This window comes from Taudactylus pleione, unplaced genomic scaffold (genome assembly GCF_031769625.1).
Source record: "Taudactylus pleione unplaced genomic scaffold, aTauple2 ptg000305l, whole genome shotgun sequence".
Lineage (NCBI taxonomy): Eukaryota > Metazoa > Chordata > Amphibia > Anura > Myobatrachidae > Taudactylus > Taudactylus pleione.
The window spans coordinates 1,180,276-1,197,579 of record NW_028284706.1 but is presented as its reverse complement, the minus strand read 5'-3'; the positions used below and the strand labels follow the sequence as shown (position 1 = coordinate 1,197,579).

The window sequence follows — 17,304 nt, the reverse complement described above, 5'->3', positions numbered from 1 at the left end:
CGGCTAAACAGCCGCCTGCATTACATGCTTATTCCATTCAAATGAGCCAACAGGGGAGAAAGAAAGCAATAAGGTGTAGTACTTTGTACAATGTGAATCTCATGAATGTACAATTATGGGACGGGTACCAGATAGCAGAAAAGTAGTGGCATATCAATATAATATTCCTGGTGTTCAGCAACACGGGTATAAATCAGTCATGTGAAGGACTTCAGATGGTAAAGAAATAATTCAGTGATGTTTTGAAACAAATATTTTAATGAAAAAAACAATACAAATGAGGGAAGGGGGATTTTGTGGGGTGGCTACAAGAAAAAAAAAAAAAGCGGGCATGTTGGGATCGTTTTCTGGGCGTGCCCTAGGAAGCCTCAGCAAATTTGTACGCAGCTGCAGAGGCCCTGGTGTCTTATGTGATGCGAACATTCTAAGACAGCATAGGCTTGCTCAGATGTTCAATGTGCAGCGGACGTTCCCAATGTTTTGTCTTTTGTACGTAAGTGACGGATGCGAGACGTAGGGGGTTGGCGTCTCCGTGCACAAGACATCAGCTAAATCAGCATATCTTTGCAGCAACGCTGCATATGTAATCGCAGTGGTGACGGGATTTGTGTGCATCTGAGTCAGGCCCATAGCTACACCTTTACTGTTACCAGCAACAGCTCCAGTTGAGATCGCTGAGGGGAATATTGTTTTAAGGCATTTTTAAGATCACTGAGACAAGAAATATATTCAGAGTGGCCATCTATTGTTTGGTGAAGTCATTTGTAAAATGCTGGAACTTTAAAATGTTATCCTCATGAACTTTAACAGTAAAAAAAAAAAACCCTGGGTATTAACCCCTTCACTGCTGAACACATTTTGCCACTTTATGGACTTGTCAGGCTGTGTACACACTTAGAGATATACAGTGCCTTGCAATAGTATTCACCCCCCCCCCCCCTTGCATTTTTCATGTTTTGTTGCCTCACAACCTGGAATTAAAATGGATTGTTTGAAGGTGTACATTATTTCATTCACAGAACATGCCTACAACTGTGAAGTTGTGTTTTTTTAATATTGTGAATCAAACAACATTTAGGACAACATAACAGAAAACTTCAGCGTGCATAACTATTCACCCCCTAAAGTCAGTACTTTGTCAAGCCACCTTTTGCGGCAATTACAGCTGCAAGTCGCTTTGGATAATTCTCTATGGCCTTGCCACATCTTGACCCTGGGATTTTTGCCCATTCCTCAAGGAAAAACTGCTCCAGCTCTAAATTTTATTCTCATCTGACCAGAGCACCTTCCTCCATACATTTGGGGAGTCGCCCAAATGCCTTTTGGCAAACTCAAATCGTGCCTTCTTATTTTTATCACTAAGTAATGGCTTTTTTTCTGGCTACTCTTCCATGAAGTCCAGCTCTATGGAGTGTACGGCTTATTGTGGTTATATGCACAGATACACCAGTCTCTGCTGTGGAACTCTTCAGCTCCTTCAGGGTTACCTTTGGTGTCTGTGCTGCCTTTCTGATTAATGCCCTCCTTGCCCGGTCTGTGAGTTTTGGTGGGCGGCCTTCTCTTGGCAGGTTTATTGTGGTATCATGTTCTTTCTATTTGATGATGATGGATTTGATGGTGCTCCGGGGGACCGTCAAAGATTTGGATATTTTCTTAAAACCCAACCCAGAATTGTACTTCTCAACAACTTTGTCCCTGACTTGTTTGGAGAGCTCCTTGGTCTTCATGGTGTGATGCCTCTTGCTTAGTGGTGTTGCAGCCTCTGGGGCTGAACGGTGTAGGAATTACAACGGTTTCTATATGTGCCTCCCACTTTTTAAGGGGCCAAAAGTAATGAATTATACCTTGGTTTTTTTTAGCCAGAAGACTATGAATTTCCAGGAAATATTAATAGGGGAACTTTAAGTAAGCAGCGAAGGCTTTAAGTAAGCAGTGAAGGGGTTAGCAAACAGATACAAACTAAGAATACCAGTCCTAAATTCTGCCCAACACTGAGATTAAATGTAAATAGAATACAGGTCAAGTACATTAAAATCTAATAAAAAACAAAGAAAATTATAATTAGAACAATGTAAAGGTGATTTATTCATAACCTTAAACCACATAAAGCATATTTGGCTATGCACTGACAAACAAATTACTGGTGGTGTTGATTAACCAGACAATCTGTATATTTGCAGACCTCACAGAAAAATATGATAAATATAATTTAGACTATAAGATACTAGCTGCTACCCACGGTTTCGCCTAGGATGAAATCGCTTCTTCCAACATTATTTCTATTTGAGGTTTTCTAGTTGTATTGCTTTGCATAGGGACCCTGTCACGGGAATGGCCCACGTGACCAGCAGCGTTATACTGACTTGTGGCAGCAGCACCTTCACCGACCACTCACACCAATGTCACTGTGTGCCCTGTGCACAGACTGCTATGTAGGCTATCCTAATCACCCACCACACACACCAATGTCACTTTGTGCCCTGTGCACAGACTGCTATGTAGCCTATCCTAATCACACACCAATGTCACTGTGTGCCCTGTGCACAGACTGTTGTGTAGCCTATCCTAATCACCGACCACTCACACCAATGTCACTGTGTGCCCTGTGCACAGACTGCTATGTAGCTTATCCTAATCACCGACCACTCACACCAATGTCACTGTGTGCCCTGTGCAGACTGCTATGTAGCCTCCCACCACACACACACCAATGTCACTGTGTGCCCTGTGCACAGACTGCTATGTAGCTTATCCTAATCACCGACCACTCACACCAATGTCACTGTGTGCCCTGTGCACAGACTGCTATGTAGCTTATCCTAATCACCGACCACTCACACCAATGTCACTGTGTGCTCTGTTCACAGACTGCTATGTAGCTTATCCTAATCACCGACCACTCACACCAATGTCACTGTGTGCCCTGTGAACAGACTGCTATGTAGCCTATCCTAATCACCGACCACTCACACCAATGTCACTGTGTGCCCTGTGCACAGACTGCTATGTAGCCTATCCCATTCACTCAGCCGGCTGAAGGGATTGCAGACAGAGACAGATAAAAGCTGTAAGAATACCAGTCGTATTCAAGTTACAATGCAGTCTGCTCATGCAACTAAGATTAATTTTCTGGGAATAAAATAAAAGACGCAAAAAAGACGGCAGTCGCTAGCAGAGTCGCACGGGACCTGCTTGCCGAGAGGAGCTGTTTGGCGCAACTGTAGCAATGAAGTGTGAGTACACATCTGTAAGCGAAGCTAAAAGAAAATATTTTTTTAAATACAGTATACGTATCTATATGTAAAAGTTTCACAAAAAAAAATGCCACTTTTCATATAACATTTTGCATGGAAAATGGATTTATATGTCAAATTTGAGTTGGTTTCTTTGTTACATTATACCACACTAGGGGGTGATTGGGCAAGGATCGCAATGTTAGCGCTACACGTAGGCAGCTTTGCAATTAGGTCCTTGCTATTATGCAGATACAGCAGGAGGTGTACGACACCCCCTGCTGTATTTGCGATCCCAGCACTGCGATGGAGGTTGCAGACTGGGATCACCATCGCGACCGTCGATGGTCGCGATGGTGGACGGCGCCGGGCCGTCAGTCAGCTGTGTAAACCTCAGCTTACTCAGGCTGGCCGGCTTGCGAGCCCAGGACACTGCATCCATGGGTTTGCTACTCCCGGAAAACAGGGCTTACACCCCTGTTTCCGGGAACGCCGGCCGCACCTGCACCGCCCCTTAAATGCCTCTGTCAATCAGGCAGAGGCATAGAAGGGTCTCTGCATGCAACTACACAGGGCCCATTTGTGCACACTCGCAGAATGGGTCCTGCGCACACGCAGTTTCCCAATAATCGGTAATCTGTGATGAGCAGTCAGTCAGGCACTAAAGTTACATTTTGAATATTGAGGTTTTATACATTTCGGTTTTCAATTTCACGGCATGCAATTTCTCTTTTTTATCTGCCATGTATGGCTTAGATAGGTCCCTTGTAATGATCTTCAGCATGCTTACCGGCAAGACTTGCGAGTCATTTCAGAATAACCATGAAAATATTAACATTTTTGTGAAAATGACATTTGAATAGTACTACCTGTGTTTTAGTTTAGTTCATTTTATTTTCCATTAGATACGTAGATCAGCACTGTCCAAGTATTTTAAGTGAGCCTCAGCTTTGTGTGTATGCGCCCAAGCACTATTCAAAACATTCTGCCACCCAACAGTTTATGAAGCATTCAGATAAATCAGAACTCAGGAGTTTGGAGGGTAATAATTAGGACAGTGCTGCAAGTACATCAATTAAAACTCTAAATAACTAATCTATATTTTTTACGTTTTCCAAATATGCACAAAATAATGGCATACTATATTTCATACAACAAACTAGCTTGTCTGCATGTATCCATATTATTGGGAGGTTCCAGAGTGATGCTACTGGCAGAAAAAAAAGTGACCACCACCCATGGAAGAGTGTCAAAAATCAGAAACACAGATAGAAGAGGTTTGAACTATTAATAACTGGATTTTCTTTTTCCATTTATGAAACAAAAGAAGCAGTTGTTAGAATAATTTTCCTTTTATATTATCTTGCTATTACAGCACAACTAGAAACAGACCATGATATTAGGGGAGTCTTGTAATCACATGACCAAAAAAAAATGATGTGGGAGTTTACAGAAAATAGTGCTAATACATTTATGCAGCTAAACAAGCACTGCAACATAAGATATGAATTTCATATACCGTACAGGAGTCTACAGAAAAAACCCCCCAAAAAACAGACCCATTGCAAACAAAGTTCATGTATATATGTAGTTAAGTTTACTGTATATGTCTTTTGAGTTAATAAAATAAACTCCCAATAATTTCCATGTGGACTCCTCTAGCTTTCTATTTTTATTATAAGCATCAATTCATGTGAGATTCAATTTTTAAATTCTATGTATACAGGCTGAATATAGGTACCCCTAAGTACTGTTCAAAACATAGGGGGAGATGTATCAAACCGTACAGCACTAAGTGAAAAAGTTGCTCATACCAACCAGCTTGTGTAATTAGTTTTAGGCTGTGCTAGATAAATAACAGCTAGAAGATATCATTAGAAGCTATGTGCAACTTCTTCACTTTATCTCTGTGTAGGGTTTAATCTCTCTCCCCCATAGTTTTATTTACTGGATCCATGAATGTGGATAAACTGTGCATTTATCTATCAGAAGTAAATGATCCACGCACTCAGTGTTGTCTATTCTGTACCGTGGTAAGATTCATGATCACCTATATCTCCTCCACTTTAACATATAAGCTTCATGATTACCTATTTTCCCATGGCTGGATTAAATACCTCAATAAATGTTGTGCTGTTCCAAATTACCACTGCAGGTGAACAGATTCACTACTCTCCCAAAAGTGTTGTCTGAGCTACCACGTGAAAGTCCTCATAATTCAGAGGCTGTATGCTCCATATCTCAGACTCCTGCCCCGTAGCTCTGTCTAATACTACTTCTGTGCCAAAGACTGTGCTGCATAGTGAAGCCTGTGACATAAGACAGAACCAGGGGGCAATCTCCATGTGGAAGTGCAACTGCTTGGTAAACAGGTGGAAAGACATGGATGCAGCAGAAATTTATTCCACTGTGGCAATAAACCATAAGAGAGACTAACGTTCGCTTTGCCAGGTGCATCAGTAAGAGAAAAGGGCAACTGCAAGGTATAGAGTATCTGTTATAACAAATGAGGCAGCATTTATTACACTCCACTACATGATTCAATTTATATAAACTTTTGCCTTTTGGAGTAAACCGTACATTTCTTTGGCAGTACACAATAAATGTAATGGACTTTTCCTGCATAAGCATATTTCATAATAGGAAGCCATAGGAGAGAAATTAACTGAGAAAGGTCAAAAAGTACCTGAAACATTCTCAGAATGCAGGTGAATTTAGTCAATTAGTGCGTTCCTGATAGCAAAAGGGAGCTAATAGAAAAACCTAAAACAAACTCCTAAAGTTAATCTCAGCATTAGTTAATAATGAAGTGTTTCAGAATGTCAGAAAGAACTATGGAGAACTGAATTTGGAACAGCTTTGATTCAAAAAGGTACATGTAAGATATTTATTTCCATTTTATAGGTCAGAAACTGATCACCAATACACGCTTTCAACTGCTTCTCACCTCACCCTTTGACTCTGCTGCTCCTGATGACTCTGGACATGCCACTCCCCCTAGAGGGAGGTGACTGTGAAGTTGTCCTCTGGGATGTTCTCGGGTCCCAAGAAACCACCCTTCAGGTTTGGGGGTGACAGGACTGGGGGACCCTGGGGGGGAAAGGCTGGGTAACGATAGGTATCTTGGAGCTGCACCATAGAGTCTCTCTGCACAGGGGAATGGGTAATATCATTAAGCAAGGGGCAGGGATATGAGGCTCTATGATGCCCCCTTACAATGTCCAGCGTCTCTTTGTCTCTTTTGGGGCTTGGGATGTGGGGGCTCAGGCAGGACACTCCCTCTCCCCGCCTGCCCATAAAGTCCGAAAGTAACCCACCCTTACCATCATAAGGGGGGCTGCGGGGTGGGTACCAGTAGCCAGCGTTCTTGCAGCTGGGTGGGTCATAGCGGTGGTGCGTTGAGGGTTGGGCAGGCAGCTGCTCCCTACAAGATGGCAAGTGAGGGGGCAGGCTGTGTTTCAGGGGATCACAAGATGAGTGGGGAGGGGGCACAAGCTTTCTTCCCTCCCCTGGCCGTAACTCTAGAGTAGGGGAGCAGTTGGGGGAGAAGGGAGAGTCTTGTAGTGGGTGATCATAACCCAGACCAGGTGGTGGTGGTGGATGAGGTGCACCAGGGTTGGAGTTGCCAACTGTAGTTAGATGAGAGAAGTGTTTACCAGGATCAAGGTCTGTTGAGGGAGGGCCCAGCCCTGGAGAGTCACTCTGGAAGCCAAATGTGCCATCAGAAGGGGTAGATGGGTTCATGGAATAGGGCCCAGAGAAATCACAAGGAGGCTCCCTCTCACCCACCCCATACGCCCGCGAGTGGGAGGGCAGAGGTGACATGCTGCTATCCCCACTATAGCAGTCCAGTCCTAAATCTGATGTGTCCTGAAAGAGGGAACTGACCGTGGAGGATGGTGGTGGAGCAGGGGGTTTCGGGGAAAATTTGGCCTTGCCTGATCCTCTTTCTTTCTTGCTGGCTGCACAGCTCCCACCTCTTCCACCTCTTGGGCCCCTGGGGCCTCCACCTCTCTTGGTAGGAAAACCTGCTGGAGGAGCGGCAGCAGATGATGATGAGGAAGACGGTGAGGATGATGAAAATCCTAGATGGTGATGGTGTTGGTGAGATGGCTCAAATACATCAGCTTTCTTTCTACGGCCTCTACCAGGTTTAGCAGTTTGGTGAAATAGGACAGTCTGGTTCCAACTGTACCCTGGTGCAGATGAAGTATCATTCCAGTCCATCATTAGTTTTTCAAGGCTAGAGAGACTTGACTGACCTTCACTAGATGAGGCTTCACTGTTGGCCCTGCGGTAGCCAGCACCAGGTTGAGTATACTGTGTGCTGTCAGAGGATGACTCTGACATGTTGTCAGTGTTTTGTTTGGCTTTTTGTGGTGTATAGTTGCTGATATCCAAGATAACATTGGGTTCGGTCATGTGGCAATCAAACCCAGGGCCATAAAGTTGCCCAAAGCTCTCAGAGCCCCAATCTGATTGACCATAACCTTGCCGAAATCCCCACTGTCCTGTCCCTACAGTTCCTGGAAAGGAGCGGCTGTTTTCGCCAGGAAACATTGGACCAGAAACCTTGGGCATCATGTATCCAGCTGGTGAAGATGTGCCGGATCGGCTTTCACTCCTAAGTGGTGGAAAAGGTGGCAACTCTGATGTGTTGAAAAAGGGATTTTTAGACATGTTAGTACCTGACCCTACTGTTGGCAGCTGTTGTTGCTGGCTGAAGCTAGTGCTACTATGGGCACTGCCTGGTGATGAAGGGAGGCTATTACCACCACCACTGAATGAAAAGCTGCAGTCCTTGTTACCTAAACAGTCAGGGGGAGCTGGATACTGCTTGTTTGGTGCAAATATCCCATGGCCAGGCAAGTTCTGCACACTAGATCCAGAAAAACCACCAAACTGGCCAAAGCCCCCAGTATTTTGGGAGGTTGGAGAACGTGACAAAAGCTTCTGAAAGGCATCTGATCCACGGCATTCTTGTTGAGTGATTGATGCATAATTTGCATTTCCCCTGTTTGGAGGGAATGGTTGCCTGGCAGCTGTTGAACTTTGGTATGGTGATTCCTGTGTGCTAGATTTTGCACCTCGGGAACTGGAGTAGGACTGGAGAGCCCTTGGGTTTGGGGATGCTGATGATCCAGAGAAGGTAGATGCAGATTTTCTTGCTTCTTGCCTCTGCGCAACAGAAGAAAAATCGACAAGGTCCGAAGAATCGTCAGAGTCCAAGAGAGACCGGAAGTAGCCTGTAAACAGCCCATGATGATCCTGCCCTCCACTCTCTGACTGAGACAATGATCCAGTTCCACTATAGTAACCTGGACGAGATGGTGATCCACTGTGCAAGGCAGAAAAGCTTCTGTGCTCAGGTCCTTGGTAATTACAATGTCGGCCACTTGATTGACTGTTAGAAAGCTGTGTCATCCATGGCCCACCTTTACTCCCACCACCCCAATCAGACATGCCTTGGTATCCTAAGCCAGCTTCTCCCCCAATGTCACCAAGAAGGGCACCATTTTTTCTAGACCTTCTCTTGCGCTTGGGTTTAGCATTGGGGTCTGGTTCAGCCTTCGGCTGTCTACGCTTACGTGGCTTTAAAGGATCAACAGATCTTGGTTTTGTCTTTTTCTTTCCAATTCCTTCAAAGAATTCACTAAATGAACAGCGAGAGAGCTCTGCATTGTGACTATTGCATCCTCCTCTGCGACCTGGGCCTCCTCCACGCCCTCCTCTTCTTCTGTATCCCTGGACTCTGTGCAAGTATTGGGAGATATTATTAGTTTCAGGGGCCTGGTGTACAGACTCTGGCAGCGTTGGTGTCCAACAACGAGGTGGAGAAGTGCGTCCTGCCCCTTGACTTTGACGGTTTAGAAAGGCAAGCTTTGCCAGTACATCACTATATTCAGACTTGCTATCATTAGTGTCTGCTACATAGGAAGGCTGTGGAGATGCCAATTTTTGCTTTCTCCGTCTCTTTTTCTTCACAAACTCTCCTTCTGTAATGGGTGGAGGTGCCTGGGGAGTTTGTGGAGGCGGCAACGTGGGTTCAACAGAAGGGGGATGAGGCAGTAGAGGTGGGGTTTCTCTAGCCAGAACAAGGTTTTTGGGTGGCCGCCCTCGCCTCCTTTTAAGGATGATCGGAAGCTCACCTGGTGGAAATACCATTACAACATTGCGTCCATTGTTTTTCATTTTTAGAAGAGAGGTGGGACCTGGGCCTGTGCCGCCAATCAGTTCTCCTCCTTCAACACTTAGAGTGCTACTGAATGAAGACACTTTATAACTTGTTTTGTTTCTTCTTCCCACTGGCATTGGTATTTTGGCAATCCGCACCACCATCTTGCGTATGCCTTTGCGTTTTGGTTTTTGTGGAGGACCCTGTTCCACATTAGCTTCTACTGCAGGAGGCTTCTGATTAAGAGTTGGAAGTGGGAAGAGTACACTTTGCTCATGAGGCCTGTAAGCCCTGGGCTCATCTGGTGTTCGATGGTAGGGAGGCATCACAAATGCACGAGACATACTGCTCTCAGATGTACGTGGTCTACCAGGTCTTCTCCGACGACCTCTGCCAGGTCTATCACCCCTGCGACCTCTGAGACCAAACCTGTGGCCTCCACGGCTGGAAAATGGTGTTCGTCTGAGAGCTTCTGAAGTTGAAGAAAAGAGGGGTAGCATCCAAGGCATTTCTTCCATAGGTGGCTCTACCATAACTTCCCTTCTTTTATATTTTTCCACCCTTTTTCTGCACTCTTCTAACCCAATTTTTTCATCTGACTCTCCTTTGACATCCACATCTCTTCCCATCTCTTCCTCTTTAATACCTAAATTTATCTCCTGGCTTAAACAATTACCCTGCGCCACTTCAGTTTTTACATCTTCCTGGTATTCCTCTGTAATTTTGACTACGGATTCCTCTTCTTGTTCCTCATCTGATGACTCCTCTTCCTGTTTAGTTACCTCACGATCTTCGCCTGAATCATCTTCCTGTTTATTTTCCTCTTCCTCCGATGACTCCTCTCCCTGTTTAATCTCCTCCTGAAAATCCTGTTCCTGTTTACTCTCCTCCTGCTCCTCACCAGACTCTTCGTGTTTATTTTCTTCCTGCTCTTCCCCAGATTCTTCTGTTTCATGCTTACTATCACCCTGCTCATCCCCTGAGGACTCCTCTTTATTTTCATTGCCATCTTCTGTGTCTACTGTATTTGCAATAACCTCCACCTGCTTGCTACACTGTTCTTCCTGTTCCTTCTCCTGTACATCTTCCACTGGCTGTGGTTCCATCCAAGCAAGCGCTGCTAACTCTCGAAGGACATTTGAACTGGCAGATTCAATAGAGTCTGGGTTAGGTGAAACAGAAATTGGCTCCTTATCCACCGTCTCTGAGGGTTTTTCTTCAGGGCTCCGCAGCCCACAAGCAAGGCTCTTAGAAGAAAAGAAGCTGTACTGTAATCCTGGCTCTACATCCTCTGGCTCTGATGGAGGACTAACAACATGGGTGTAATCAAGACGGACACCGCTGGTTTGCAGGTCATTGGACAGCTGACTAAGGTCCTTCATGATATCCATCAAACGTACAACTGGCTGAAGATTTACACGACCATTGCCACATTTGCTTTTCAGTAGGGCAATTATTCCATCAACACCTAGCTTGGGGGTTCCAGTTGATGAACGACAGAAGGATTTACTTGAACGACCACAAGAGTGCTGGGATCTAGCGTCTTCACCTTGGTGTTCAAGGAGAGCAGCTGTAGAATCTGAAAGAGAAACCAGGATTAGTGGGCAGTAGGGATCTTGTGTAGTAGATAAATGACTTAAATGATCGTCTAGACTGACACCTGGCTGCGTATTACATTTCAAGGCTCCAGTTATGGTGGAAATTGTGAAATTGTGAATTCTGAGTTTATGAGATTAATGTGAATTAAACCACATGAGGTATATATATTGTGTGGTTTGTATTTTCATTGCAAATTTACTTACTTTCTTGTCTTTCACTTCTCCCGCTGTACTTGTGATCTCTGTGGATAGATAATGTTTATTAGTTAATGACAACATTTGCTGAGACTGACAACTATGACAGTGCGTATATATACTATGAATGTAAAGCAAATTAATGAGAAAAACTGTAAAACACTAGTGCACTTTAAATAAGAAATATCTTTTATTCCATAAGAACACATTTATACTGTCTTTAAAGGTTTGTATCCTTTTTTTTATACAATAGCCTGATCAATTCAGGAGATTTTCATTCTTATGTAAAATATTTGAAAATAGTTATCATAACTAATTTAAATATGTACCTCAATATTGTTTACCTAGTTATTTCCAGTCAGCTCTAGATGGCAGAGCTTCGATCAGTGCAAACAATAAGCCTTTTTCTCTATGAAAATAATATGAGATATGGTAAGAACTTTCCTTTGTTATCTCTATTTCTACGAAGTCCATAGGGTTCCACAGGATACCTTGGGGTATAGGTGATGACGTCAGGCATCGGGCACCATAGAGTTAAGTTTTCAGCCTCCCAGGATGCACTAGGGTCCCCCTCCTATACCCCGCCCCCGAGCCAAGGCATCTCAGTTAGTTACCAAGCCATAGGCCGGAGGAGGAGAAGGAAGAGAGAAGAAAGATCTGGACACACACAAGAATCACATTCTCACCAGAGGGAGACGGAAAAACCGGTGACCAGAGCAAAGCCCATCTGCAGCACAGGTGCGACAGGGCGGGAGTCCTGTGGAACCCTATGGACTTCGTAGAAATAGAGATAACAAAGGTAAGTTCTTACCATCTCTCATATTTTCTACATCAGGGTCCATAGGGTATCCACAGGATACCTTGGGGATGTCCCAAAGCAGTATCCTTTAAGGGTGGGGACGCTCCTGTGCTGAAAGGAGAATCCTGAGAGGCAAAGGTGTCAAACACGGAATACCTCACAAAGGTATGGACCGAGCACCATGTGGCAGCCTTGCAGATCTGGACTGCAGAGGCACCACGTCGAGCAGCCCACGAAGGACCCACAGACCTAGTGGAATGATCCCTCATAGAGGAAGGAACCGGAAGGCCTTCATGAAGATAAGCTTCAGAAATGGCCATACGAATCCAGCCTGCCAAAGTTTGCTTTGAAGCAGGCCAACCCTTTTTACGGAAGCCATAGAGGACAAACAAGGCGTCCGACTTCCTAAACGAAGAAGTGCGGTCAACATAAATCCTTAAGGCCCGCACAACATCCAAAGTGGCCTCACCCACTGAAAGATCAGGTGAGTTAAAAACCGGCACAACGATTTCCTGGTTGATGTGAAAACTGGAAACAACTTTAGGAAGGAAACCAGGACGAGTGCGCAGCACTGCCCTGTTCCTATGAAAAATCAGAAAAGGGGGTCTACAGGAGAGAGTCCCTAAGTCAGAAACACGTCTGGCCGAAGCAATGGCCAGAAGGAAAATAGTTTTAGCTGTCAGCCATTTGAGGTCCACTGAGCCCAGTGGTTCAAACGGCGGTCCCTGGAGAGCCCTCAGGACCACAGCTAAATCCCAAGGCGCCACCAGTGGAACAAAAGGTGGCTGAATTCTGAACACCTTGCATAAAGGTGCGCACATGAGCGATTGCAGCAATCCTACGATGGAACCAGACGGACAGGGCAGACACCTGCACCTTCAGAGACGCAAGGCGAAGCCCATGGTCCAGTCCCGCCTGTAGGAAAGCTAATACTCTAGACAGACGGAACTCCCGAGGAGCATAACCTCTCGGCCGACACCACTGTAAGAACGTATGCCACACACAATGGTATATCCTTGCAGAGGATGGTTTCCGAGCCCTTAGCATTGTTTGTACTACAGAGCTGGAAAACCTCCTGGACCTTAACATGGCCGTCTCAACAGCCACGCCGTCAAAGACAGCCGAGTCAGGTCCGGGTGAAGACAAGGACCCTGTGACAGGAGGTCCGGACGTAACGGCAACCGCAGAGGAATGTCCATGGACAGTCCCTGGAGGTCTGAGAACCAGTGCCTCCGGAGCCACGCGGGAGCTATCAACAAGAGGAGCGTCCCTCCTTCATGTTTGAATTTCCGGATTACCTGTGGAAGAAGGGAAAACGGAGGAAACAGATAAGTAAACCGGAACGTCCACCGGACAGACAGAGCATCCACCAGAGACGCCTTTTTGTCTCTTGTGCGAGACCCGTACACCGGCAACTTGTTGTTGTGCCATGACGCCATGAGGTCGATCTCTGGAAGACCCCACCTGTCCACCAGAAGTTGAAAGACGTCCTGGTGCAGAGACCATTCCCTCAGATGAACGTCCTGGCGACTGAGAAAGTCCGCCTCCCAGTTAAGGACTCCCGGGATGAAGACTGCTTATATGGCCGGGAGATTGCGCTCCGTCCAAACCAGGATTCGGGACACCTCTACGAGAGCCGGTCGACTTCGGGTTCCTCCTTGCCGATTTATGTAGGCCACGGTGGTAGCGTTGTCCGACTGGACCTGCACTGGGTGACCTTGGAGAACCCGATGTGCCTGCTGGAGAGCATTGAATACCGCGCGGAGCTCCAAGATGTTTATTGGAAACTGTTTCCGCCCGAGTCCACCTGCCCTGGAACAAGTGTGGACCCGTGACTGCTCCCCAGCCTCGCAGACTGGCGTCCGTTGTCAACAGGACCCAATTCGCCACCCAGAACGGACGACCCCTGTTGAGATGGGTCGTCTGCAACCACCAGGCTAGGGATAGGCGAACCTCCGGAGTGAGCACCATCGTCTGGGATTTTAGACTCAGGCAGTCCATTCCATTTGGACAGGATCAATTGCTGCAGAGGTCTGGAGTGAAACTGGGCATATTCCACCATGTCGAATCTCGACACCATGGAGCCCAGTAACCTCATCGCCGAGTGCAGAGAGACACGGCGATTCTGCAGAGAACTGCGCACCCTCAACTGCAAGGCAGAGATCTTTTCCCCCGTCACAAAGATCCTTTGCTGTCCGGAGTCCAATAAGGCTCCGAGGTGCAGAATCCTCTGAGACGGGATCAGGGTGGACTTCTGCCAGTTTATCAACCAGCCGTGCCGTTGCAGTACCGCAATGGTCAGGTCCAAGTGGCGTAGAAGGAGCTCTGGAGATCCTGCCACCAACAGAAGGTCGTCCAAGTACGGTAACATGCGGACTCCCTGCAGCCGCAGGGAAACCGCCATGACCGCCATCACCCTGGTGAATACACGTGATGCTGTCGCCATCCCAAAAGGTAACGCCCGGAACTGAAAGTGGTCGTTGCGGATTGCAAACCTGAGGAACTGTTGATGGCGTAAAAGAATAGGGACATGCAGGTAAGCGTCCTGTATATGCAACGACACCATGTAATCCCCAGGTTCCAGCGCCAGAATGATGGACCGTAGGGTCTCCATCCGTAACCTCGGCACCCGCAAAGACTTCAGTGCTTTGAGGTTGAGGATTGGACGATACGACCCACTGGGTTTCTGAACCAAAAACAGATTGGAATAGAAACCCTGGCCCCTCTGGGAGAATGGAACAGCCACTATAACTCCAGCCTGGAGCATAGTGTGCAAAACCTTCCGTAGTTCCACGGCTTTGTTCCGGTCTGATTGCCGAAAGGAGAGGGCGTACCCGTGAGAAACCACCTCGAGAACCCAAGTGTCTGTCGTGGTAACCGACCAACACTGGGCGAACTGCAGCAGGCGGCCTCCCACTTTAGGATCCCCCAAAGGGAGGCCCGGACCATCAGGCCGCAGGCTTGTCATCAGGCTTAGGGGCTGGACGTCTGGTACTCCAGGCCTGTTTCCGGGGTTTGGATGTTTTTTGGGGGCCAGCCTGTCGGGGAAAAAACTGCGTCTTAGGCCTACCCTGGGCCCTGTAAGACCGAAAGGACGACGGTACCTGAACCGGAAGGAACCGCAGCAGACGGAAGACATGCCGACTTGGCTGCCGCCAGCGTGGCTATGATTTTGTCCAGATCCAGACCAAAGAGGACTTCTCCATTGAAAGGCAAAGCTTCCAAGCCCTTCTTGGAATCAGCGTCCGCCTTCCAAGATCTCAACCATAAGGTGCGACGAGCAGCTACAGCCGCCGAAAAAATCCGAGACACCAGGGTACTGATATCCAAGGCCGCCTCATTGATATAAGTGGCCGAGTCCCGGAGATTGCCTATCAACTCGGTCTGTTCAGCCGGAAACGAAAGTCGCCTCCAAATTATCAGCCCAGCGCTCCTTCGCTCTGGCTACCCAACAAATGGCCTTCAAGGAAGACATGGAGGGCATGGGCAATGTGGCACTGCGGACTAGGCGTGTCACATGGGAATCCACCTGTGGAGGGGATTCCCACTTACAAAAATAATTATCCGCAAACGGATAAGCCACCGCCAAGCGCCTCTGAGGCTGATACAGTTTGCCCGGATGTTTACATGCTTCCTCTAAATGGTCCACTAACTGACCCGAAAGAGGAAACACTGTGGCGTCACCCTTAATATCCTTAAAAAAGGCATATTTAGATTTCGACACCGGAGGATTTTCATCCTCAATCACTAAAGCTGTGTGGACCGCCCGAATAAGTCCAGGAATATAAACCTTGGACCTAGCGTCCGACTGTTTAGTATGGAGAGGTTCCTGGTCCGAAAGATCCAGAATCTCCCCATCATCAGACGTCACGTCGTCATCCTCATAAGGAGCGGACAGAGATGCCACCGACCGCTCATGTGGCCTCAACACAGACTCCCCTTGTAACACGTCCGACAAGTGCTGTACAGAACTTGTCAGAGAATTAACCCACGCAGGCTCCTGAGAGACTTGGGGAGGGGAAATAGGGAGACTGTGTGGTACCATCAATTGTCTCGGGAAACCCTGCATGTGTGACGACACCACCGACTGCTGGGACAAACCCATGCTAACTGGCCCACGAGGGTTGTAAGCGCTTTGGCGAAACAAGCCCAGGGTGGCTCCTGTACTGGGGCTGTGACAGTAATTGGCCGCGACAATAAATAACACTGCCGACATAGCCCCTCCGCGCTACCTACCCCCTCCGCTATAGGTACCTTGCACGTTGTACACAAAAGCTGGACAGGAAAGTCACTCTCAGACATGATGGTAAGTATGTGACCCCTCTCACTGATACTCGTAGTATAGTGTGAGACCACCCTGCAATCACCGCACCGCAAGGGCTTTAGCAGAAAAAGATCAGGGACAGTAGAAAATTAAAGTACAGACCGCAGCGCTAGCAGAAGTCACATACAATGCAAAGAAAATCAATTCCTGTACTAACAGCACTGATAATCAACTACGCAGACACAGAGCCTGGTAGGACAAAGCGATGCATACACAGACCTGAACCCAACGGAGGAGAGGTATGCCGGGGGACCCAGACTGCGATGCCACCGCTTCCAAGCTTCCAGCAGCATTCACCATGCGCTTGTAAAGATGGCCACTGAGGAGCATAGAGGAGGCCGGCCTGGGGGAGGAGCGCTGCCACAGGGCCAGTCAGCACAGTGCAGAGAGGGCTGTGTGCAGCGGGGGAGGCGCCGGCTGTGCTACAGGGAAGGCACGCTCCCCTGGCATGCAATTAACCCCTGGGACGCCGCAGCGTAACCGCTCAACCACGGTCCGCTGTCCCAGGGGGGTAGTGGAAGCGCAGGTTAGGTACCTGGCTCCACGCTGCAGGACTCTGGACCATGTTTCAGCAGGGTCCCACTGCGGGAGCCCGCTGCTTACTTGCTGCCCCCTTGGATCCGGCCATGGTCCCAAACATCTGGGGTCACCGCTAGCTGTGACCCCAGATGCTTACCAGCATCCCGGATCGGTACCGGCGGGGGTGTAGGGAAGACAGCATGGACGTCAGCACTGACTGTCCATGCTGTACTTCCAGATGTGCAGCCACAGCTGCATTGAAGAAACTTCAGGGTCTATTCTTAGCCCCCCTCTAACAGGTGCATCCGACTCCGGCCGGGCACCAAACGAAACTAAGATGCCTTGGCTCGGGGGCGGGGTATAGGAGGGAGACCCTAGTGCATCCTGGGAGGCTGAAAACTTAACTCTATGGTGCCCGATGCCTGACGTCATCACCTACACCCCAAGGTATCCTGTGGATA

At 47.5% G+C, this 17,304-nt stretch overlaps 1 protein-coding gene across 1 annotated transcript in view; it reads right to left on the bottom strand.

The window, feature by feature from the left end:
- The window catches only part of AHDC1 (AT-hook DNA binding motif containing 1), a 138,323-nt gene that overhangs the window by 36,314 nt on the left and 84,705 nt on the right, over positions 1-17,304 (bottom strand). The window contains 2 exon segments of the mRNA XM_088442178.1: positions 6,186-10,987; positions 11,211-11,248. Coding sequence (XP_088298304.1) covers positions 6,231-10,987; positions 11,211-11,248 — 4,795 coding nt within the window. The 3' untranslated portion in view covers positions 6,186-6,230.